A 26871-nucleotide genomic window follows, 5' to 3' on the forward strand; every position below is an offset into this window, starting at 1 on the left:
TAGCCTTAGTGATCAGGGTTCAAGACCTGGTTCAAATCAGGTCAGCAATATGGAGTATTAACTTCATTTAGAAGAATACTTGGCTTGGGAAGACAAAAAAAAAAGTTCAACAACTTTGTGCGTATATTTACTTCTGAAGAAAATAAAGTATCCCTTGATGAAAAGGAACAGGAGGTTTCCCAGCCTGCTCCCAGCTGGCTTAAAACAAAATAGTTTTACTTTTTCCTCTAAGGGCGACCTCTCTGGGAATGATCCAGTTTTGTATTGTTCAGCTATTTCCTCCTTAGCAGGAATTGGTTTCTTGAGGTTTCCACCCTCTCCACAATTATTATGGCGCACTTTAGACCAGTGTTTCTCAACCCGCGTCCCAGTCAGCACACAGCTGCAGGCCATGTGACATCCTCAGGGCCATACAGGTAGTATATATATTGTGTCAATATGGCCCACATAACACAGAGAGCGCTGTATATGTGGCCCACAATGGTAAAGAGGTTGAGAACCACTGCTTTAGACGATAGTTCAAAAGCAGACCCAACAGTCAGTATAAAATGTAACCAACCTAGAACTTTCTTTCATGACATTCCAATTTCAGGCCGGTAAAGGAGGGAAGGGAACATTGGGTGGAAAAATTTAAACCAAATTTACATCTCCCAGGTTTAGGATTAGATAATGGAACAGATAAGGTCTTTGTCCCAGCATAAATTGGAAAAAGGACTTTCATAAAATGAAAGACTAATTTTTGTTGATTAAAGGTTAAACTAAGGATCCCTTTCTCTGGCAACGATGCAGGGAGAAGCCAAAGTCCCAGATAGCACATTCCCAAGAGAGTAGGTGATAACACCTGTGTTCTCCTGGACAATGTTTCCTTTCTTAGGGCTAGATTTTACCAGAGGTGCTGTCAGACACATTAGAGGGGTTAGGCAGCAGCCAAAGCCCTGGTCACAGGGCCGACAGGAAGGGCTGGGAAGGCCAGGCCAGGCCTGGGGTGGGGAAGTCCAGGAATGGAAGATTTGCACTGTGCAAATGCTCTGGATCTTCACCTTGCAGAACAGGGCAGCAGGAGCTCTGAGAACTACCGCAATCTTATAGCAGTCACACAGTTGCTTTGCTGCTGCTCCTTGGACAACGTGGGGAGTGTTCTTTCTCCCCATGCCCTCACAAACTACCTCTCTGCCAAGCTCAGCTATTCAGGTTTTGTTCAGGAGGAGATGATTTAACCCATAATAAAAAAAAGTTGAAGTATTTTGGTTTTATTTAAAACAAGTAAAACCCATATGTTGCTATGAGGTACAACTTGAGGTATAGACTGAAATTTATCTTACCTTGCAGTATTGTGAAGTTCTTGATGAGCTGGCCATGTTTGGAATCTACCATCTTCATTTCTTCCATAATTAGTGATAAATTTGCAACTTCAATATCTAATCTTGATCTCATCACATCCTGTTGCATCCTGAGAGATGTAGAATCTAAACGAATATTGGCTAGTGTGTTGTTCATAAAAGTCAGGTCATCTGTGTGTTTACTTAAGGTGTCTGTACAAGTTGTCCTGACCTCATTGAGATTGCTAGTCAGTGTCCGTAGGTGATGCGCAGTATAGCTGATGTTGCTAATGATATTGACTATATCTGTCTCAAAGAGCTGAAAGCGCTCTTCTAGCTGGTTAAACTTGGCAGAAGTTCTGTTCTCATAACCTTTATGATGCTCCTGCAGATCCTTAAGATTTTGTTCATTGGCTTGTGCAACTGTGGTGATGTTCTCCATTTGCCCACTGAATGAGCTAAGTTGACTGTTCATGTCTTCAAGTGTATCATTATTAGCTTTGGCCAAAGCTGAGTTGTTGACTGCTAACATCTGTAAATTCTGCACTTTCTCCTTAAGCCAATCAGTGTCCTTTCGTGCTTGAAGGACAACCTGTTGCAGATTTTGAAAGTCATTCTTGATTCTTTGGATAGCCTGACTTGTATCATCCACAGACCTCTGCAAAACACTGATAAGATTTCTTTGCTGAACTTGTGTCAGATTTAAGTTGTTTAGATTCATGATGACCACATTATGAGAATGCATTTGGCTTTGCAAATTTGTTTGGATATTACTTGTGTCTTGCTGGAGATTGTTGATATAGCCAGTGTATGCTTGGAGAGTTTTATTGACGCTGATGATCATGAAAGAGTTGCTATCCAAGACACCTTTCATTTGGCTCTGCCTGTCATCTAATACATTTCCAGAATCTTGTAGCTTCTCCAGTGTATCCTTGTTTTTGGTGGTTTTCTCTGCAATCTCCTGAAGCTGCTGGCGAAGAGCCAGAATGTCAGATCTGAAGCTAGAAAGTTCTTTGTTAGTGCTCATATCTTTTTGTCCAGTTTGGTCATCTATTAAAGAGGGAAATTTTGAAAAGCATTAGCTTTGTTTGGTTTATGTTAAGCACAATATAAAAAGACCCTTTCCTGCACTGTAAATGCTGTATCTAAGAGTGGTCAGGCAATTAAAGCATTCACTCGGTGAAATATTCTATTGTCACTTTTCTAAAAACAGATGCTGTAGGGTCTAATTCTGCCCCCAGACACATGAACTTAACTGCTGTTGAAGCCAATGGAATGTGACCCTTTGTCTTGCCCAGGGAATAGAATGATGGCTCTATTGTCACTACTGTTTATATATATTCATTTAAACATAATTGTTTTACTTTCTTTTAAAAATTAACTTTTAGAGAGAGTGGTGAGTAGGTGTAGTCTAGTACTGCTACTGTACTGAAGAAAAAAATTGGATGATTAAGTGGAGTTCAATAAGTTGAAGGGGTAAAAATAAGTAAGTAGCTGATGGTCCTTTCTGGCGTAAGGCAGAGCAGGCTCAATCCCAGGCCTGCAGAGCTGCCAGGTAGTGGGCACCCCCCTGTTGCTACCTAGCAGCAGCTATAACTAGCTTATGCTCCACCACCCATGACCTGCTGTGGATTACAGACCAAGGATCCTGGATCCTTCCAGCTCAAGTGCCACTTCTTGCTTGTTACACATATCCCAAATTCCTCACAGTGCTGCTCACTAATCATGCCTGCCTCCAGCTACGCCCTAGGGCAGTGTTTCCCAAACTTGGGACACCGTTTGTTTAGGGAAAGCCCCTGGCGGGCTGGGCCAGTTTGTTTACCTGCCGCGTCCGCAGGTTCGGCCAATCGTGGCTCCCACTGGTCATGGTTCACTGCTCCAGGCCAATGGGAGCTGCTGGAAGCGGCACGGGCCGAGGTTTGGGAAAAACTGCCCTAGGGTTACCACCTTTGAAATACCACCTCCCCAAAAAGAAAGAAAATCCATCCCCCAACAAGGCAAGCCTGCCCAAGTCCAAGCCCGCAACCACAAGGAAACTCCTCAACCCCTTCTCTCTCCCCCTCCCCCACCACTTCAACAGCCTTTTATAGTATCTAGAGAGATAACACATATAGATAAGATTGTTAACATCATTTTCTTACTTAAACTATGAAAGTGGGAACACTGCAAGCATCTTTAGCTGGACACAAAAACTTTTAACATTAGATATCCCAGTGTATTGTGAGGATATTGAAAATCTTTAGACCCACGTAAAACAAAAACAAACAAAACAAAACAAACAAAAACAAATCCCGGCAGATAAAATTATTTTTCTGGCAACTGGCAAATCCACTAAAAAACCAGCCAGGCTGGTCAAATACTGGCCAGGCGGTAATCCTTCTATGCCCCCATACACCCCTACAATCCTATGACCTGTCCCACTGTGATGGGGTGTTTTTACACCACAGAAGGCCTGAGTAAGTAAAAAGGACCAGTTAATCCTGTGATGGCTGCACCAGGAGGAGAGTCAGGACTGATAAGATCTAATTGATAAATCCCAGCTGGGCAGGGGCATGCTGAGGTGGTATAAAACTAGGAAGTGGCAAGGAAGAAGGGGGTCGCAGGACGCAATACTGTAGTCACTTCCTCTAGAGGAGGTGTGTTGGTAAGAGACCAGGAGGCGGTCTAAGGGAAGAGTAAACCCTAGGATTCTGCCTCAGACTACAGACTTTGGCAAGAGCCTGGAAACAGGGAGCCCAGGAAGCGCCAATGGTTACCCAGTGGGGGGCAGAGCTAGAGAAGAAAGGTAGGAAGGAGCCCAGTGTTGTATCAAACAGGCAAGGTACTAACAAGCTTCAAGAGGACTTTATTTTTACAGTGGAAACCCCTTTAGCAAGCTGCTGCTGCATACTCTGTAACTCTCACTCAGCCTCCTCAACTCCTCTCCTCTCCTTCCTGTTTCCTGTCCTTTTAAACTCCCAAGAGCCAGTGCTCCCAGTTCTAATAATTACAAGCAACATCTAAACACCACAAGTAGGCAAATAGCAACAGGGTCAGGGATGGCTTAGGCTGTGGTTACTAGACATAGAGTTCTTGGGCTGAAATCTGGAGTAGAGGGTTGGCCTGGGTTCCCCTACCAGCCCCTGGGAAAGAGGGAGCAATTGGGTCCAGCAGGAGAGAGACTGGATGAGCAACAAAATAAGTCTGGTTGAGAGCTAAGCCCCAGCTGTAGCCACAAGGAGGTGCCACAGTGGTGAGTAGTAAACCATCTGACCCTCACATTTTCTCCGTGCCAGCCCCACCATGACCCTGCTCCCCCCAACTCCCCTCCTAGAGTCCCCTTGCTAATATGCCCCACAGATATTGCCCCCATGTTTTAAATGTTTAAACTTTTAAAACTTTTTAAACGGGAGTTGACTTAAATAGGAATTGATAGGGATAATCACCCCTTAGATCTGGCCCATATGATACGTACTACAGAGTGCAAACAATGCTTTGAAATGAATTTGATCACAACAGTTCCAGACTATGATTAACTTAAATCACAGAACAACAGAAGGCTGTATGGGCTTTTAGCTGTAACATTCCCGTCCTATGAATGCAAACACAGGACATTGAATGACTTTATTAACATACAGTTTATGGACATCTTTTATTGAGAAGCCAGAGTTTTTTTATGACTGAACTGCAAAGTAAAGAGCTTTCCTAGCAGCAAGGACCCCACTTAACTTACTGTAAATATCTATAAAACCTTTCCAGATCCATGGGTCCTACACATGCCTATGGCAACATGTGGTGTACCTCATCCAGTGCACTAAATGCTCCAATAACTACGTAGGTGAAACCAGACAATCACTACAGTCTCAAATGAACTCACACAGGACAATGATAAAGGACAAAAACACCACATCAGCTGTGGATGAACACTTTTCATAAAACAATTACTTTATATCGGACCTCAGTCCTCATCCTCAGAGGAAACACTTTCAAAAGACGAGCCTGGGAGCGCACATTCATAACTTTGCTAGACAATAAAAAGCATGGTTTTAATAAAGACACAGGTTTTATATCTTATTACAACAATCTGTAACCCACTAATCTCCCATTTTTGTCCTATGACTATAGGGGTATTTATGGGCTATGTCACTTTGAATGGTCCCTTAGTTTAGCATAAGTAGACATATTCTATCTGTTCAACCTGGTATTTAGCTGTGACAATCTGAGTACCTTTCCCAGACGTGAAGAGCTCTGTGTTGCTCAAAAGCTTCTCTCTCGCTCACCAAGAGAAGTTGGCCCATTAAAAGATATTACCTCACCCACTTTGTCTCCCTATAAAACTAACAACCTATTTCAAGCAGTAAATATATATATGAAGAAAATATATCACTTATATCTTCTTTTCTTCAAAGTTGGGAGCGTGATATCATGCGGGAGATCTACATTCATAACTGCATGACTTGCACTTCCCATGAGGACTGACCGTGCTCAGAGTGGTTTGAAAAATTGTGTGTGTGGGGGGGGTCTCATCACCCCTCCCCCCATCTGCCTGTCTCCCTGCTCAGCAACTAACCCTGCCCCCTCAGCCTGAAATCGATCTGTCTCTGTGGTCCCCACATCAGCTCTGCCCCGCTATGGCTTTCCCCTTGTCCCCCATCAGTTCTGAATCCCCTGTAGCTCCTGGGGTTCGTCACCCCACACTTCCAGGCCTGAAGGGGGCTGCAGTAGAGAGCCCGTTCCCGGGCTGGTTTTGCAGGGAGAAAAGCAGAGGAGCCATCCTGTTGCTCACAGAAGGGGAAAGGGGAAGAGGAAACAGAGCTACTCTGAGCTGCTTGACTCTTTCTGCTCTTTCCCCTCCCCCAGTCCTCCTGGGAGAATGATGTTGGATTGCTAAGGGAGTAGGGGAGAGCTCCCCCTGCTTCCAGCAGCCAGTCAGGGGTCTGTCTCTCCCCACTCCAGGCAGTATTAAAACTGTGCCCTTCAGCGACCTGGCTTGCTTTTTAGAAGTCTTATTTCCTGGGTCTGTGACCTGTTTCCACCCAGCACACTTTAAGCACTATTGACTGATGAAGTTCATCTCCTACAAGTTATATTTTTGCCTCTGAGAGAGGGTTAAACGTTATTGTTTGAACATCTCTTGGCATGGACTCCAGATTTGGAACTTATCTGCTAAACAACATCAGCTCAAAGATTACTGGGTGGGTGAAACTTTTGTTCTTAAGAGTCTCTTCTTTTGTCCATCAGTGTTTGCATCACTTTACAGCTCTGATTCAGAAAATCATTCCTATTCAGGACAGCTTGTAAGCACATCCTGAAGTCCCTTTGATTTCAATGTGGTTTCAGTGGGAATTCAGGATGTGATTAAGAGCTGTCCTGAATCTGGAACTAAAACTTAAAGATTGAATGGATATGCAGGTACCTTGGCCACCTGTTCAGACAGACCTGTGGAGATCAGATCAACTCTTCTCCACTGATATATCTCCCACAATAATACCACACAAGGACATGCAGATAGGATGCCTTATCTGTCTTTTGGTTATGTGGAGATTACCTAATTTCTTCAGGCCACTCTCCACTTCTGAGAGTTTCTCAGTGTATCTTCTGTGGGATGTCTCCATGCCACCTGTAACGTTGTCCATTTTTTCTACAACTGGAAAATTGAGAACAGTGTTAACAGGCATGTGTAATTTTTGTAGGTATCATTGTGAGAAGTTCCAACTATGAGATATGGTGTAAGTAATGAGATTTTTAAAACAAGTTATATAGAAGAACAGTAAACAAGAGTGTAGTAAATAATGAAAAATACAAAATATTTGGGGTCAAGCATAGGAAATACTTAAAAACAAACAAACAATTACCTTGCTTTCCACTTAACTCCAGAGTTAAAATACTCTGCATAACATCAGAACAGTGTGTTCTCTTCTGCTCATAGGACTGTGCACTCTGCTAAGAAGTTAACCACTATGCTTCAACCAAATATTTCTTTTGATAATAAACAAATTCATCTCATGAATGAAGATTCTTCTGAGTCTTCCTCTTAAATATTATAAAAAATTAATTGATTGAACTACTAAAGGTGCCTCATTGTCTAATGAAAGTATCCTGTATGCTTGAGGCTTGTTACCTCGCTAGCAACAGACTCCCTCTCACTCTCCTGTGGGCCACTTCCATTTAGATGGACCAAATAATTTTCTGATCCTTTTAATCATTATGAACTGCATCCTAACTACTAAGTGTGGAGGCTATAGAACATATATAAAGTGCTGTTCTTAAATAATGTCTTCTGAAAAATGACGGAGCTTTGAAACCTCTTGCTAACAACATAAGGACATGTAATTAAACAATGTTTTTTAAATAATTCTGATTTGCAAGGGTTTAAACTATGGTCATTCAGCCCAGCCTGGACATATGGCTGTTCCTGATTTGCTCTTAGCTTGGGGAGGTTTGAGTTGGTTTCCTGGCAGTTATGCATTCTGTTGCTTTTCATGGCAACAGTATCGGTATGGAAGAAGGAGAGAGCCAGAAATGAAGTGTTCCAGAAGGCTCAAAGTGCTAAATATGTATTTATAAATTGTTACAAGCAAAGGAGGAAATTGAATGCTTCAGATGCTAGATTCTGCCTTGATAGGGTTGCCAACTTTCTAACTGCACAAAACTGAACACTCAGGCCCCACCCCTTCTCCAAGGCCCTGCCCCCACTCATTCCATCCCCCCTCAGTCTGTCGCTCTCTCCCCCCCACTCTCACTCACTTTCACTGGGCTGGGGCAGGGGATTGGGGTGCAGGAGAGGGTGAGGGCTCCAGCTAGGGGGTGCTGGCTCCAGGATGGGGCCAGAAATGAGGGGTTCAGGGCGTGGGAGGTGACTCTGGGTTGGGGCAGGGGGTTAGGGTGTGGGAGGGGGTGAGGGCTCAGGCTGGGAATGCGGGCTCTTAGGTGGGGCCAGGGATGAGGGGTTTGGGGTGTGGGAGGGGGCTATGGGCTGGGGCAGGGAGATGAGGTGCAGGAGGCGGTATGGGGTGTGGGCTCTGGGAGGGAGTTAGGGTGCAGGAGGGGGTTCTCACCTGGGGCAGGAATTTGGGGTGCAGGAGGGGGATTTGGGGTTCGGCTCCAGCCAGGCAGCACTTACCTCAGGTGGCTCCCGGAAGCGGATGGCATGTCCAGTTCCTATGCGGAGTGGTCGGGGGCTCTGCGCACTGCCCACGCCCGCAGGCACTGTCCCTGGAGCTCCCATAGGTCACAGTTCCTGGCCAATGGGAGCTGCAGAGCTGACGCTCGGAGCGGGGACACTGCGTGGATCCCCCTGTGGCTACTCTTGTGCCTAGGATCCGGGCATGCTAGCCACTTCCGGGAGCGGCACAGAGCGGCAGAGAGACTGCCCTAGCTCTGCTGCACTGCTGACCGGACTTGAGGCAGCTCAGTCAGCGATGCTGACCAGAGCTGCCAGGGTCCCTTTTCAACCAGGCATTCCAGTTGAAAACTGGACGCCTGGCAACCCTATGGCTTGACCTTCAAGTCCATGTCCATTTTCAGTTTGTTGTCTGTGTATTCAAATCACAGACAAGGCCAGAAGGTTCTGTCCTATACCCAGATTATTTGCCTCTGGGCAGGGCGGATCTGCACCACCCCACGAGGGGTTCCAGAAGACATTGTGCTGCATTGTGTCACTCCTCCAGCCCCCTAGTATGCAGAAGAAGAGGTGCTGCACCACGCCTTTGGATGAGCCAGTGTGGAGGTAGGGGACAAAGCCATAGCCCTGCTTCCTCCCTTGGCCTTCCCACCCTCTTTGGGGTGATTTGTAACCTGGCAGGAACTACAAAAGAGCAGTCCCTGTGTTCCCCCAAGCACAAGTTGGGGGGACCCTTGTACTGGGAGCAGCGGTGGCTCCAGGCACCAGCACTCCAAGCACGTGCCTGGGGTGGTAAGCTGTGGGGGGGTGCCCTGCCGGTCCCTGCGAGGGCGGCAGTCAGGCTGTCTTCGGCTTGCCTGTGGGAGGTCCGCTGGTCCCACATGCTTGCCATGCTTGGGGTGGCAAAAAAGCTAGACACCCCTGACTGGCAGTGTAACTTCATGAGCCCTCCTCCTACTCTGCATTTATGCAAAGGTCATACACAACCTGGCACTTTATTTTGTGGCAGCCAAGGGGTCCTTGTCCCTTTATTAATCTTCCATTTTATTGTTTTGAAGATACATACATGTATATAGGAGGATTTTCATGGGTCCATGCTGCTTCAAAAACATAAACCGAACAGACAGCTAGGGCTACATTCATCCCTGGGCTAACTACACTGAAGTCAGGGATTACTTTGGCTCTGTCACAGAGTGATAGCAATCAGCACCTGACCCAGCACTCTGGTCACTATTTAACCAGTTAGGGCCCGGGGGAGGGCCTGATTACAGAGAGGAGTTCCTGATTACCAGATAAGCTAATTTACAAGGAGCCAGGATAAAAGAGCACAGGAAAGGGATGGGGAGGAGAAGTAGAAGAGAGGGAGGCTAGTAGAGCCCAACAAAAGGGAGTTTTCTGGAATTTATAGGAGAGCAAGCCCAGGTGCAGGAACAACTACTACAAAGTGTGGTGAGTCCTGCGATGGGGACTGGCAGTCAGGTAGGCCTCTGGAAGATGGGCCCTACAGATGACCCTGACTTGGTTTGGTCATGTCTGAGAGAGCAGCTATGGGGGCAGGACTGGGTAAGAAAATCTGGGCCCTATGGCCAGCCCCTTATTTAACAGGGTCAGGCAGCCTACATAGCTTTCGTGATGAGCAGGCAAGGGACTACAAACTCGTAAAAACACTGTGGAAGACAGCTGCAAGGCTGGACCGGGTGGCCTTTAGACTGAAAGGTACTGGCAAAAATGGTGGCCTTTAGACTGAAAGGTACTGGCAAAAATGTCAAGTTACAAAATGGGGATTATGGACCCAGGCATTTGCCCAAAAACTGACAGTGGACCACTCGTTAGCAGAGGCTGGACATCCAAAGTGGGGCTGATATTATGGACGCTGTCGTTCTTGAGTCTCCTGGAGAATACCCGGAGATGGATTAGGCAGCATCATCTTGTCACCCGAGATGCGGCAGTTACATTTGTAGAGGCGGACATTCCCAGAGGGGGTTGGCAGTTTAAGGGTCTGGATACAGGGGAGGAAGGCCAGAGAATCTACATCCAGAGAGGGCACCAAGAAGAAGATGGAGGAGCCCAAGAAAACATAGACAGGGTCTTGAGCAATTGTGTGGGTGGCAGGGACATATGAAAAGAGACTGTCCATATATGGAATGTAGGTTTACAGAATTCTGTGTTTGGACTGGGCCTCTCAGGGAGGGATTAAAAAGGAAGTTAATGATCACTTCTGTAATGCTAGGGATAAGGTATCAAAGGGGTCTGGTAGACACTGCCTCAGCCTGTTTGCTAATCAGACACAAGTTGGTGAAATCCCACCAGATACTTCCTAGAGCAAGAGTGAGGTTTGAATGTATACATGGGGATAAGAAATTCTGCCCTATGGCACAAGGGCCTCTGGAAGTTCAGGTGAAGTTTAAATGGAAGCGGGCTGGGGTAGTGGGTTGGTTGCCACACTCCTTCATGTTAGGCATGGACTGGAACCCCTTCCCATTAGAAAAGCAAAGAGGTATCTGGAAACCCCAGAGGGATGGAATTTAACTCATGGAGAAGGGAAAGAGCCATTAAACATTGAAGGGTTGGAAAATACTAGAGAGGAGAAACACAAGCCAGAAAGAAAGTAAAGAAAGAATACCCAGTGAGATGAAGTGGGAGGGGAAAAATAAGGAAATAGTCTCAGGAGACAAAGATAACCTGAGCTCATTAACAGCGATCAAGCGGTTATTGGAACAGAGCAGTTTCAAGGGTTCAGGGAACAAGCAACCATGGGGAGAGGAGGGGGGGGGGGGCACACCAGTAGATCCCTCCACAAAACAAAGGGTGAGAACAAGGAGAGTGACCCCTTGTGTGAGGACCTATGGGCTAAAGTGGAATTATGGGGACAACTTCCACCCATCACTGCCCTGTCACAGGCCCCAAGGTTTCATGAGGAAATTGAACATTCTTGGGTGGAAAGCTGCCTTGTTTCTCCTTTCCATAATGCTAATGAGCCAGCTAGAATGCTAGGATCTCCTTGTCCTCTTCACAACTGAAGCCTTAATTCACCAAAGCCTTTAAGCAGGTTCGTAAGTCTACTGATTTCAATGGAACTTAAGATGTGCTTAAATGCTTTGCTGAATCAAGGCCTTAATGGGCATTATCACATCAGTTATGGTTCTTGTTAATCCCTGATGAAAGCAATAACTTATTTTTTCTATATGCCAGTGGTTCTCAAACTTTAGTAACCCAAGGACCCCCATTTTGAGTTAAAATTTTGCCATGGACTGCTAAGTCTCCTGCTTAGCCCCAGGCACCACCCCCGCTCAACACCTTCCTCCAAGGTCCCACTCCCACCCCACCTCTTCCTGCCTCTGCTCCACCCTGTCCCTCTTCTTCCCCATCTCTTTCCAGCCCCTCTTGCAAGTGAGCATGTTCCCCCTCCTCCTCCCTCCCAGCGGGCAGGAGGCGCTGGGAGGGAGGGGAAGGAGTTGATCAGCGGGGCCCGCGGACCCCCTGGAGTACCCTCGCAGCCCCCCAGGGGTCCACAGACCCGAGTTTGAGAAATGCTGTGTTATGCAATACTGATGTATTTGGGGAATGAACATATATTAGTGTTAATGTAAGTACTTTTTTTTATTTTTAGGGATCGCATCAAGTCAATGTAGACTTCAAATAAACAATAAAAATGTTTCCATGATTCTTAAAAAAAAATTATAAATGTTGTTTATGTGGATTATTGCATTCTCCTGAAATGTTTTAATAGAAAGGCTACCACACTGGTATACATGTGTGCTGGGAAGTGACACTGGCAATAAAGAACTGTCTATTCTATTTTCATTATCTAAACTCAATAACACACAGAAAGAAAAAGCACTGTTTTTAATAAGTGTTCTCTATGTGGAACTCCCACTAAAATCTGTGGAAGAGCTATGTCTGGAGCATTTACAGGTTTAGACCCCAAAAGCATAAATGGTGAAAAATAAATGATTTACTATTCTTTCAGCTACAATAATATATATTGTATTAATAATAATATGTATATTGTATGTTATTAATAACCCCAGGTGAGGGATTTCAATTGAGTTAAACAGATAGAAAACAGATGTAATGCGGTGGTGAATTAGGCCCTTGATATGTAAAGACAGACAGTAGGTGAAATTTTTACCTTCTCTCTAGCCTGTTTGCACGAGATAAAATGGTAGAAGCAGCATAATAGAGCTCTAAAAGTCTCCATTCTGGCTGAGGAAAAATTCCCCTGGTGCAAACACTGTGGAAGACAGCTGCAAGGCTGTCTTTCTAAGCCCCCCTTGTAAGCCCTGGCATCCAAGGCAGGAAGGACATGTCAAGGCCAGATCCATAGCACACAGTGCTGTGGAGACAGTGGCCAGTATTGAGGCCTGGAGGCCAGCCCTGAGGGCTATCTAAATTACCCAGGAGCAGGATGAAGAGGTGGTTTAAAGCCACTGATGCTAACAGACCAGGTGACCGCTCATGCCAAGGCTCTCTAGGCTTCATTGAACACTGACAACTGCATAGCTGGAAACCAGTCTGGCTCACCTGTGTGTTAGCATTGTTAAAATAGATCTTATGTTTATAAGACTGTGTTTTAGTGTTTGGATTTTATGAAATGTTTGTGAGTTGCTGCATGCATTAATCTCACTTAGAATGGCTGTATCCCATGTTATGAGGTAATATTGAAGTGTTTGCTATGAAACTGGAAACCTCCACAGTCAGGAGAGAAGCATGATCAAGTGTGAAATACTAGTTTACCACAAGAGGTGTCAGCTCCTGCCAACAATAGAAGGCCCATAGACATCAGATGAACCATTTGGAACATCAGAGGACAAAAGACTCTGTTGATTGCTCCCCCCACACCCGTAAAGAGGGGACATGTACAAATCTTTGTCCCATCACTGTTTGAACTCTGGGGAAGGGAATAAAAATCCCTGAGCAGAAGGATCTGTATCACTATGCTGCCTGGAATTTGGAGAGGCAGTATTTCTATGCATAAGTAAGGGATCCCCAAGCTGCTTAGCTAGGGTTAGCCCTAAAGGACACACAAAGCTTGCACATCACAGCAGCTTCTTTTCCGTTTTGAAACCGATGACTGTAACTCATGTGTGTATATATGTTTACCTGCTTTAACTTTGTAAATAACCGATATCTTTTTCCTAGTTAATAAATCTTTAGTTAGTATATCATAGGATTCGCTACAAGCACTGCCTTTGACCGATCTAAGATATGATTGAGTTGGGGTAAGTGACTGGTTCCTTGGGACTGGAAGTAACCTGAATATAATTGTGATTTTTGGTGTAAGGGACTATCTATCACAAAGGCAGGCTTGCCGGAGTTGCAAGATAGACCTGAGTTCCCAGAGGGACTATATGTGTCTCCATGTCAAGGCTGTTATAGTGCTTGAGGAGTTCACACTTGATACTTGGTTGATGAAATCTAATTGTAGGACACAGCCAATCCAGGGTTTGTGCCCTGGTTTGTAATAGTCTGCTCTGAGGCTGGCACTCACATTCATGAGTTACTCCAGATAACCTGACTGCCACCATAGCCCCCTTCCCCTTCTTAGAGGCACAGGCACAGAATTTCACCCAGGGTATATTTAATATTGTTGCTGAAAAATACTGGAGCATATTTGGGATGTTGAAGTAGTTTAGGCTCAAACTTTGGTACATGTTATAATCCACAGTGGCCTCAAGGAATTGGTGGAAGTGAAATCTGCAGAGACCTTTAAAACTAGGCTGGGTGCAGCAGAGCGAGGAGACTGTGGGGCAGCTGGTTACAGCTCCAGCAGGCAGATTCTAGGTCTGGTTTTTATGTCAGCCTGGAGTAAAATAGAGAGACGTGGAATCTGCTTTAATCTTTGCAGACTGACTGGCCCCTTGAGCAGGGGTGGCTCTAGACATTTAGCCGCCCCAAGCAGGGCTTCACGCTGCGGGGGGCGCTCTGCCGGTCGCCGGGAGGGTGGCAAGTGGCTCTGGTGGACCTCCCGCAGGCGTCCCGCGGCTCTGGTGTACCTCCCGCAGGCATGCCTGCGGAGGATCCGCTGGTCCCCCGGCTCCACCGAAGCCGCGCTGAACCAGCGGACCCTCCGCAGGCATGTCTGCGGGAGGTCCACCGGAGCCGCGGGACCAGCGGACCCTCCACAGCGACGCCTGCGGGAGGTCCACCGGAGCCGCTTGCTACCCTCCCGGCGACCGGCAGAGCGCCCCCCGCGGCATGCCGCCCCAAGCATGCGCTTGGCGTGCTGGGGTCTGGTGCCGCCCCTGCCCTTGAGGTGCTGTCGGCCAACCAGGGAATGGCCAAGTGCAGAATGTTCCAGCCATGCCCCTTCCTTACCCTGATATGATCCTTACACTAGTGGTGGCAGTAGGGTGTGACGTGAGCTAAACCATGCTGGTTATATACTTGCCAGGAACATGTAGTTGCTTTTTGGCCCACTCATGCCACTTGGGCAGCATAATAGGGTCAGAGCATAGCAGGAAAACCAGCTGGTTTTGGAGAAGCTAAAGTTTTTGGATTTGTAACTTTCATCAGAAAACAGTTATCGACCTTTGTGACATTTGACTGGCTAGCACATTAGGTGTAAATTTAAAAAATGATTCTAATAACGGACAAACTGGAGACCTGCCCATAATTTATATTTTTTTGCCAAAATAAATAATTACCTGAAGGGGTATAACAAGAGGCCTTATAGAAACTAGATACAACCAGCCACGATGGCAGTGTCTGAGCTAGGTCCTTAAGCCTTTGAAAGATGTTCATCATCATTAAAGGATTTGTATCCTCAGTGGTCCAGTTCCTAGAAAATGCACGAGTCTAAAGCCTATGTGTGTGTGTAACTGGAGATAAGTTTTAAGTAGCAGCCCTGGATCAGATGGGCTAGATCAGAGAGAGCTCTGGACACGGAGAGAAATTTTGCTGTACACTGCAGCATGATACTCAGAGGACCACTAAAGAGGGCAGTAAGCTGTTAGCTATTTACTTCATTAACTGAGACGACTTCATCTAGTTTAGCTGATGAAAAGTGCAAACCCAGCTATGTTATACAAACCACTTATTTTGTTTTTAATTCCATTTTCTGTCTTTAATAAACTTTGTTTTTGTTAAGATCACTGCTGTATGGGCAATTTTACACAGACATCCCTTGAGATGCAAACCTTGCAACCAATTGCTGAAGGGTAGAGAGTGTCTGGATCCTACTTCGCGCTCTCAGTCTCAGATAAGAAGCATGGACAAGTGTCCCATCCCAGTGAGTTGGGTTACAGAAGGACTAAGCAATAGATGAGAGTTGTCGTCTGTATTAGTCACAACCTAAAGATATAAGCTGCAATATAAAGGTCTACTACAAACTGAAAATAACCAGAAATTCAAATTTCAGGCTGATATTCAAAGAATGTTTACTCTCCCCCCCCTCCCCTCTTTGCCATGGAGTGAGCAAGAGTATAATCATTAACTTTAAATAGATTAGTTTTACATTGACTGGTGCCAGAGGAATCTTAACTACATACTTTTGTATTTAGTTTCCTTAAGAAAACATCTGGAAAACCAAGAACACTATTTTATTAATGTTTTTAACCGAAAGAATTAAGTTTCATTCCAAAGGGAAAGGAATAGTAAACTCATCTTGCAATCCCTTTCAGACCTTGATATTTAATTCATGTTTTGGTTTCAGCTTTCTATGGTTTGTTACAGAGATTTTACAACTAATTTGGAGATTTATTCTGTTTATTTTGTATCCCATAGAGTTATTTTTCTTGCCAACCAAATTTAATCCATTAATTAGTAGTTCTTGACTTTTTTTTTAAATATAGAATAGCTAAGTACCATGTAGGAAACTAAAAGTTTTAAAAGCAGCTTTGGGTATTATAAATATAAACCAGTGTATTAAAAACAATTCTAATGGAACATAGCTAACAGATTGGAAGAATTCCTGATGCTAGCAAAATTCTATCTTTCATTGTAGTATTACCATACAAAGGAGAAGCTGAACTCTGAGGTAGAGGGGACTGTTGTAAAAATGTATTTCACTTTTATTTTGTGTCCAAGATTTAAGGCCTAACTCCTTAGAAACAAACAAAAGTATCATAACAGCTCATTTGGGGATCAAAAATCATATTTTTTCTCATAAACTGGTATTTCTTCTGATTCACAGTGATCAGTAAGGTCTATGTAAAAAGCCAGCTGACTAGTGCACAAGATTCAAGTGTGAGGACAAAAGGACAAATTCATCCCCAGTGTAAGTCCATTCACTTCAGTGGAATTACTCAAGAGATAAATTTGACTCAAGAAGTCAGTGTTTTCTGAAATGCAGTGGAACAGACAGAACTGTAAGAAACATGCTCTGATATTCAACCTTCACAATGAAAATAAATATGGGTGACAGGAGGGATGCGGAGAGTAGAGAAACAGGAAGTTGAGGAGAGTGCTGGACTGAGAATGGATTCTGGGCCAATGCCATGCTTCCCTCCCCTGAAATTGGATTTGGTGGGCCCCCAAGTATGACGACTGAATGAGATGTACATCTTCACACAACCTCCGGTTTTTTTCCTTGCGACAATGGGCTAAGAAATTCCTCTCAGTGATGCCAATAAAAAATCCCAGTGAATATTACTGAGATGGAAAGACGACAAAATGGTTGTAGTCATCCATGGAAGTACATAATGGAATGTAGTGAGGAAGTAGAAAGAGAGAGGAAGGCCTTGAGCAGAGTAAGAAAGCCAGAATTGGAGGCATGTGGAGAGAGAAGTCTGAAAGTGTAGGGTAAGGAAGAGTGAGAAACATTTAGGTAACGGTCTCCTTGTTTGCTTATTCCCATTCAGAGGTTTCATGAAGAAACAAAGAAATTGCCATAGCAGGTCAGTTCAGATGCCTTATAGTGACAGACACAAGGAGTTCTATCTATTTAGCTTAACAAAGACAAGGCTAAGGGGTGACTTGATCACAGTTTATAAGTCTCTATGTGGGAAACAAATATTTGATAATGAGTTCTTCAGTCTAGCAGACAAAGGTATAACAAGATCTGATGGCTGGAAGTTGAAGCTAGACATATTCAGGCTAGAAATAAGATCTATAATATAAAACCGAGGACAATGAACCATTGGAACAACTTCCCAAGTGGTGGATTGGATGTTTTAAAAAGAGATGCTGTAGTTCAAAAGGAAACATTTTGGGGGAGTTCTATGGCCTGAGTTATACAGGAGGTCAGACTGGATGATCACAATGGTCTCTTCTGGCCTTGGAATCCATGAATTAAAGGTCCAGCAGGTATGCTATCTCTGACAGTAAGCAGCATCAGATTCTTCAAATGAGTATGTAAGACCCTGGAAAAGACAGTTATGCAATAGCATGCCTAATATGAAAGCTTCTTCTGAACCTCAGGCACTTAGTGGCTGGCTTAACATGGAGGACTGATATCCCATATAAGAGCCAGATCCTCAGCTACTGTAAATTGATCTATGCCAACTTAACCTGCTAAGGGTCTGGCTCTGTTTTTATCCAGCTAATGTAACTGGGAACACCCAATTGACCTTTCGTTTATATTCATAGTTCAATACACCAACATTGTGTCTTCTCTTATGAAATCTTCTCTCTAACCCGTCCTGATCATTTTAATTTTTCCCATACAAAAGTCCTTCCAAGCCTCTAAACTGTGTTTGCTGCCTTTCTCTGTCCCTTTCCTATTTCTACTATTTCCTTTTTGAGGTGATGTGAACAAAGCACAGAATCAAGGGAGGGGGACTCAGTGTAATAGTTTCAGCATTATTTTTCCCTTTTCTTAATACAGCCAAGCTTTTAACTGGCTTTCTTCCCTAACCAATACTGCACAGCGAGCAGATGTTTGCACTGATCTGTCAAGAGTGATGCCTATATTATTTGGTGGTGATAGCTGAATTGAATAACAATATGTATGTGAAGATCAAACTGTTCTTTCCAATGTGCATTACTTTGTACTCTTATATAATTTTCTCAGGCAAAACATTGCTTAGCATTGTTTGATTCTTTGGAATTTCCTCAGTCTTCAAAATATTTTTAGAGTCGTCTTAAAAACTAATGAATAAGCAATTCATCAGTTTTGGCACCACCCCGTTTACCCCCTCTTCCAGATCATTAAGAACAATATTCATTATATTTTTAGCACCTCAGATAAAAAGTATTAATACATTAAGTGACACCATTCCTGGCCCCTCCTTTACACAAGATGAACTCTAGGGGTGGATCCTGGTATGTGTGTGGAGCCTTACTGAAGTTCTTGGCTCTCCAAATTAATATGCTTCCATATTGAAAACTGGTAACTTAATATATATATATTTTAAACCTCCAAAAATGTCTAATCTAATGTGAAAGCTTGATAGATGTTTGAAAAAGAAACTTCAGAGTTTGTCTAATGTAGACTATACCAAACATACAATGAATCATGTTAACAGAAGTTTAATTCTGCAATAATCTCATAACTGAAAATAAAATAAATTCATTCTCCTCTCAATCTCTTTCTAATACTTGGAGCTCTTGCTTGGATTCCTGTTTGAAAGTGAAACGCTGTGACAGATATGGTACATACCTTTGTATCCCAGAATGGCTACAGTTATTGTTAGCAAGGCACACAAAATATATAGTAATATGATGGAGAACTTCAGTGCCCAGTTATTTTTACATTTGGTACATTGAGTCCCCTCTTGAATACCTGCAAAAGAAGATGGGACTTTAAAATTGTGTTAAAGAGTAAATCTCAGCTTTTATTATGGTTTCTTTGTCTAAACCACATACACAGATAAGAATTGTACACATACTTGTCTACACTGCAAATGATGGCTAACATTCCATGGACTCCAGGCTCACTATAGCCATACTTTAGTGATATGTTCCTTTTAAGGTTTCAGATGAGTAATAACTGGATTCAATTTAACTGGAAAACCAGATGTGGCTTTATTTGGAAAAAAACCCTACTATTATCATGAGTCTGATAATGACACTAGGTTGCAATTAAGCCAAAAATGTATGGTAATATTCTCTGTCTAGATCCTGATGGTAATAATTCAGTTTTAGCATTCAACTTCCCTGTGCTGTTAGCAGTGGGCCACACACACACACACACACACACACACACACACACACACACACACACACACACACACACACACACACACACACACACACACCCCTGAAATTAAGTACTACTCTGAATGTCTGAAAGGAAACTTTTGCCCTATTTTGCAACCTTTATATTGACACATGGACTTAGAAGGAAAATATTAGCACTTCATTTTATTTGCACTGTGTAAAATAAGGCTCATGAGATTTAGGGCTTGTCTATACAGGGAAATTTAGCAACGTAGTTAGACTGGTATATCTCCCTGTGTGGATACCAGAGGGAGTTATATCAGTATAATTATGCTACTTGTACCATTTCCCCACATAAGTGAGTTCTAAAAAAAAAGAGAGAGAATAGGAAAAGGAACTCCAGTTGTGAGAGAAAATGAACCTTTAATAGTTGGTATTTGGCTTTTTACAGAAGATATTGATGTCGGCCTGTGGTGGGACTCTTCTGTCAATGATCACAGGTTATAGCACATACATAAGCATTGCAAGCTTTCATTAGATTATCAAGAAATGCTGGGGAAACAGGGACATATTAAAAACATTAGAATATGAAGACCATGTTGGAATGAATGGACCAGATTGAGCCCTCACTAGGCAAGGATGACTATAGCTCCCAGCATCTATTAAAAATGAACTTCCTTGACCTTTTACCCTATTTGTTTGCTACTAATGGAGTCACCAAGGAGAGAGCTTTAGTAGGTTGTGTGTACCAAATTACTGATCTAATGAAAACTTGCTCAGCAATTTTTTATGAGAAAATTATGTTTCCCCTGGGGATCAACCAACCAGCTGATTTTACTTTTCTCCAACTTGTGATCTTCTGCACAGTGCAATTCTTCAGGGAAATGCACAGGCAGCTTCAGCTGTGTTTATTGAGGACTCTTGACAGAAATAGCAAGTTAAGTCAACTCTTGTGATCTCAAGGAGTAACAAGTTCTAGTGGTTTTCTTAAACCTGAAGTGCTTTAAAAAGGGATTTTCATACTGAGGCAAATTCAAGAAGAGAGATTTATACATAAAGTAAGTTTATTTGATGAGTTATTTTCTCAGTCCCCTTTGCTAGTGTTATTTCATATATCTGGCTTGGATAAGACTGAAATGAACACCTCACAGGCCAGCTCCTTCTTATACATTACAATTGTGTGGTGAAGTCACACCATAATCTTATTGTTGTGACATCACATTTTGTTACAATGGGATGGATGTGATGTCATGAATTCAAAATTATGAAGTCACTGTAGGACATAGAGGAGCAGCTCAGTTGGGAAAGAGCAATTCCTTTTTCAAATAGAGATACAAACCTCTCAGTAAATTGATAAATGTCGCAAAAAACAGTGGGAAAACAAGTTAATACATTTATGTTCTAAATCTAGGTTTGTTAGCATAAGCCATGTGGCCAGAAACTCCAGAGGGGAAAGGGCTCTCTGCTCCCTCTATTGGTGGAAAGAGAAAGTCCTGATAAAGAGAGCTTCATTTGCATAGGCTATCTACCCACAATCCTGCTAGTGACATTGGGAGTCACCATAACTAGACATGAACTTGGATTTTGGGGGCAGTGGGCTCCCAAAGCAGCTTGGAGAGGGGAAAGGGATTTTATCTTGTGACAAAGCTGGTTTGTACAGAGTCTTGAAGTATTTGTGAGAGGGAGGAGTTCTGCCTGTTAACGGTCTGAAGAGAGGGAACACAGTTTTCTGGGAGGGGGCTTGGGCCAGCTTACTTATTTGTCAAGATCACCATCAAATACATTAAACACAGATCTTCTTGCTGTCATTAACGGCTTGGAGGGAGGGTTACTTTAGGTGCAGTGGAGTGTATGGTGCTTTTCAGACAAGTTTGAAAAGAAAGTCCCTCCTCTGAGAGGTTTATAATTTAGGACCTAATTTTGTAAGTTTCTGTATGCTCTAATTATCCATGGAAATTAATGGGAGTCCAGGGCACTCAGCACATCACAGGATTGGCCTCTACTTTATACAGGTAACCGAAAGCTTGATCCTCTCTCATTAACTTTAACTAAATGAGTTAATGAGAGCAAGATCAAGCCATAATAGGAAAGGGCAACAGAGGTACAACACAGAGAAGGAGGCAGAAAAAAAATGCATATTTGATATCACCTGTACGTTGGAAATTTGTATTAAAGTCCCACATTAAGGTTACTCATTTTCAACTTAGGATCTGTTTGCTGACACTGTACTTAATTTGATTCCCTGTGCAATGTAACAGGCTGCAACTCTCACTGATGTCCCTGAATTTAATACCGTTCATCATCTAGCACCGTATATGTACTAATATTTCGCAAGCCACCTGCTTCCTTCTCTTGTTTTTTTCTCCCCATGTATGGTCCAGTTAAACAATACTTGTGCTTTATGGATCTTTCAGTTTCAGAGTATTTCAGACGGACAGAAAAATAGCACCTGAACATGAGACAGACTCATTTTTTTAACAATCCACTGTCAGTATTGAGATAACACAAACACTACAGCAGCCACAAAGGTTTACATGATTTACTTAAGCAATCTGGGTTTAAATTCTGAGTCATATTTTGTGTGTGCGTGAGTGTGTGTGTGAGAGAGAGATACTCCCATTCTTGTCAATTCAAAATTAATTATATTGTAATCTAATCTGCCCCAAAATCTAACCTGCATAAGAGCTGGAGCAGAGAATCAGGGAGTTGTAAGGGGGTCCCTTCTTCCCCAGCCCCCACACTTTGGAGCAGAGCACTGCAGAGAATCTGGCCCAGATAGCTATATCAATTTAACCTCTTCTGGGCTGTGTTATTTGTCTTATGTCAGGAATACATGGATATTCATTTTGTTCCTGATAGTGGCTGGCATTCTGATTAACTAATTAAATGGAGAGGACTACTAAAGATGATGAAAACCTGGATCTGTCTCAAATGAGAGAATACGTATTGAACTATTTCCAGTATCTCTGCTGGAGCTTGAACAGTTTAGGTTCGCTTTGCTTAAGGTCCATCCAAAGTTGGTTGATCTGGTACATAAGAGGCACTTGGTATGCATTGTGAATGTGGTCTCATTAAGGTTGCCTTGTGGTTTGTTAAAGTATTTTCCTTTATAAAGGAAACAGCCATATTAGTCTGTCAGACTAACAAGAGACAACATGGGGAAGGATTTAGAGTGAGTGTAGGGTATATGTAAAAAACTGCAGCTTAGCATAAAGTAGGTACCCTCTCTCAACCTTTATCATGGGAGCACAGAGTCATGGCTTGAAGTCCATATTCGATCTTTAACCAGGCAAAACTTCCACTTGAGTTAATGGCATTTTGGCTATTTGGAGCCTGAGTATAAAGACTATGAGATTTGGCTTATAGTGAATCAGTGTTATCTGGCTAGGTTTGTAATATCTCATTTGGAGATCTTTAAATTAACTCAGTAGAACCAGTGTAGGACATTGTCCTACAAAGGGAACATATGTAAATCACACAGAACTGGGCTTAGCTTGAATCAGATCTTTGTTGTTCCCAACACAACATACTCCACTATGCATTCTCTACACATGGTTTTAATGCTGATCTGCTCCCAGACATTTGTCACTAGCTTTGCATACCAAAAAGTCAGGGTCACTTCCGGATGATGAGCATTGCTCACTGCTGACTTTATCAACATTTAATAAATATCAGATGTGACATGCTGTGCCTTGTTTCACTTGACACACTTTTCTTTTTCTTTTTCCTGACTTATTTTAATACAAGCTTTGTTTTTTCTATCTCACTGTTGGGAAGACATCTGGCCAAACAGACAGCAATTCAGTACAAAGGGATCCTGCTGGCTCACATGTTTTGGGGACCTCCATCTCTGTGAACCAAGATCGTCACAATAAACATGTGAGAGAGACATCCCCCTGTTACCAGCCTTTGTAGTATTTGTTTTTATAACATTACATTCTAGTGACTGGAAACTTTGTTTTCCTGCAGGGGGTATCCATCTGCAGACTCTTTTTGTGCTACAGATAAGGCAGGTGTTTTTTTTTTAATTACAGAAGGCTAAACGCATATTCCCTTTGTGAGTACGCAGATACCTTATCAAAAGCCAGATGCCTCAAAGATATTCTGTTTTAAGGACCATAATTTTGAATGTTTGAGTGCAACATGTATACTGTACAGATTTGCCTGCCAAATACTTCTTTTGAAATATTTCCCATTGAGCTCTCTTCTTGGCTCTTGCTTCAGGAGCTTAGGTGGCCTCATAAAATCTGTGCTACAATGTAGAGTTGTGATGAAGACACAAGGTTCCCTACATAACCATGACAAAAAAGCATTGGTAAGATAACTGAAATATTGGAAGAATGAAGTTCAGGAAGCCAAAGTCAATGCACTATTTAGAAAAATTCCTTTCCAGTGTGATTCAATATTGATACTGCATCTCTTGTAGCATGCAAGGAAAGCTTCAAGTGTAGTTTACAGTCACCTTTACAGAACATTATCTAGAATCATGGATAACTAGAGTCATGCACCTAAATCCATATTTAATCTACTTTTAAAGAGGCTCAGTATAAGCAATTCCCATAGAATAAACACAGAGAAGCAGATTTTTAAATATATTTAGTTGCCAAAAGAGGCAGATAGGCACCTAGTGGGATTGTCAAAAGCACCTAAATGTTTAATTTCCTAATGCCAAGGGGAGTTAGATGTCTCAGCGCTTTTGAAAACCCCACAAGGCATCTATCTGCACATTTATACATCTACAATAAATACATTTAAAAATCTGATCCTAAGTAACTAAAATCAGGGATGCACGTTTGAAAATTTTAGCTGGTGTACTTGACAAGTAAAATCATGATGCTTTAGTGTTAAAGACTGATAAATCTTGATAAATACCTTTAAGCATTAGGAAGGCGGTCTAATATCAACAGGGCATAAAGAGGCAATTTTCAGACTTTGGGTCTTATATTTAGGCATCCAGATATGCATTTGGGTGTTTGTATTGACATCCCAGATACTTTGTTTGTATTGACATCCCAGATATTTATCCCCTAAAATAAGTATCTGACTGCCTGAGTGACAATTTGAGCACTGAAGGGGAAAGATTAGGTGCTCAGACATGAAAACTGGGCTCAAAATATTTAATATTTGGATCTGCTGGCGTATTAAGGGAACAAAGGGCATATTGCATTCATATGTTCTATGCTCAGGCTACCAATATTAACCTTCAGTAAAGTCTGAAGATTGTAGAATCCAGCCAAACACAAAGTTTTAGCTGAGATTTGCAACTTTTCCCTTCATGTGGTTTTACAGGTTATTAACCTGCTGCTTCATGGTATGAATCCATATAATCCCAAGTGAATAGTTAGGTTATAAATAGCAAAACTGATGATTCAGATAAATTCTGATAGTTAACATACTTTAGAGAGCAAAATGTCTGTAAAAAACATTTAAATCACTGATTTTCTAAAGTTTACAAATTACAAAAATAGGCTGATTTCTGTTGATTTTTTCAGGAACAGCCGGTCTTTGTTATTTTAGAGGTTGATTCTGCATCATAAAGGCTACAGTGGGCATGGAGGGTACTCAACAATCCCAGGATCAGGCGCTTAGACTATGGTTATTAAGTACTATAATTTAGGGCCAGATTCTGCCACCCTTACTCAAGCTGAGTAGTACCTTACTCCACAGTTCTTCCCTTTGATTCCATAGGGCTCCTCAGAGAGTAAGGTACTGCTCAGAGAGAATAAGGTTGGCAAAATCTGGTTGGCCCTTAGTTTATATATTAAAACACACAAAACATATTGTTAAAAGAACATATGGTTGCAAAGTCAAACACTCAAAAGTTAGGTAATGCCAGAATTAAAGTTGCCTGTACAATGCATTCCCAGCCTCCTCACCCAACCAATCCCAGCTTCCATTCTCACCCCTCGCTCCTGGTCCTGATCTCCTTGCCTGCTGGTCCCAGTCTCTTTGCCCAGCCAGTGCCAGTCTCTCTCCCTGCACCTGCCTCTGATGCTGGTCTCACAAGACTCCTTCTCCCAGTCTATTTCTTTCACTCCCCACCAGGGGCGGCTCCAGGCCCCAGCACGCCAAGCATGTACTTGGGGCGTCATGCCACGGGGGGCGCTCTGCCGGTCGCCGGGAGGGCGGCAGGCAGGCAGCCTTCAGTGGCATGCCTGCGGAGCGTCCGCCGGTCCCGCGGCTTTGGTGGACCTCCCGCAGGCGTGCCTGCGGAGGGTCCGCTGGTCTCGCGGCTTCGGTGGACCCCCCGCAGGCGTGCCGACAGAGCACCCCCCGCAGCATGACACCGTGCTTGGGGCGGCGAAATGTCTAGAGCCGCCCCTGCTCCCCACTGGTATGGCCTTTGTTCCCTCTGCATTTGAATCAGATTCCTGCTCCATGCTGCCTAGGTGTCAGCAAGGAGGTCACTGAGAGCACAGGTGAGATGGACTCCCTGCTCTCAGTTCCTGTGCCCAGCCACACATCAGCCCAGAACAGCTGGGAGCAGCTGTTACAGGGAAAGTCCAGCTTCACACCTCTACCTCTGGGCTGGGGCATGCTCAATTGCTGTGTGAGGATGATGCATACAGAGTCTGGTCAGAACTAGGAGCTGTGAGAGTCCTGAGCATGCTCAGTGAGGACAATCTTTGGATATTTTAGCTGCTAAAATAGAAGTCTCTACTGGGCATGTTCAAACTCTGATTTTTCAAATTCTTAATAGATGGCCAGATTTTCATGGTGATAGTAAAAGGCACAAAAACCACCCTCCTGCCAAATTTTGAGTTCTTGCTCCAAAGCATGGAAAAAGTCACCAGAATTTTGTAACATGTACAAAACAAAGTATTTTCCCCTAGCCTTGTTCTTAGAAATAGCTGAACCATTTTGGCGGAAGTTTTCCAAGTTTTCAGAAGACACCTGGCATGGGAAAAAAAAAAGGGTCTAGCTGCACTGGTTGCAGAGAAAAGCTTGAAAATGTGAATGACAAAAGCTCAAAACCAGAAGGCAAATAAAAGAATCCAGCATTTATTATTTTTTTAATGTAATGATTTTAAACCAATCTTATGATTGGGGGGCCTGAACCCTATTTTTTGAATACTGGAGATGCTTAATACTTCAACTTCTGTTGAGGTTAATGGGAACTGAAGGCACTTAGCACCACCCATGAACCTCTAAGGTTGTCAAAGGCATCCAAAGGAATTAAGTAGAATTCCAATAGAATTTGGGAGCCAAACTCACTTTGGCCATGTCTACACTTACTGGGGATTGATGCTGCTGCGATTGATGCCATGGGGGTCGATTTAGCAGGTCTTCCCTAAATTGACCACAGAGAGCTCTCCAGTCAACTCCAGTACTCCACCAGAACGAGAGGATTAAGGTAAATCAATGGGAGAGTGTCTCCCGTTGACACAGCGCGGTGTTAGACAGCAGAGT

The 26871-nt window shown here is 43.3% G+C and overlaps 1 protein-coding gene across 2 annotated transcripts in view; it reads right to left on the minus strand.

Moving 5' to 3' along the window:
* The window catches only part of COLEC12 (collectin subfamily member 12), a 140175-nt gene that overhangs the window by 13225 nt on the left and 100079 nt on the right, over nucleotides 1–26871 (minus strand). The window contains exons 3-5 of one of the 2 annotated variants that reach the window (XM_045007923.1): nucleotides 18962–19084; nucleotides 6847–6945; nucleotides 1323–2369 (exon numbers count right to left, since the gene is read on the minus strand). In XM_045007923.1, the coding sequence (XP_044863858.1) occupies nucleotides 1323–2369; nucleotides 6847–6945; nucleotides 18962–19084 (1269 nt within the window). Of the gene's footprint in view, nucleotides 1–1322; nucleotides 2370–3460; nucleotides 3576–6846; nucleotides 6946–18961; nucleotides 19085–26871 lie in introns of those variants that run through there. The other variant, XM_045007924.1, reaches the window with a different exon arrangement.

The sequence above is a fragment of the Mauremys mutica genome, chromosome 2, assembly GCF_020497125.1.
Source record: "Mauremys mutica isolate MM-2020 ecotype Southern chromosome 2, ASM2049712v1, whole genome shotgun sequence".
Taxonomy (NCBI): Eukaryota; Metazoa; Chordata; order Testudines; family Geoemydidae; genus Mauremys; species Mauremys mutica.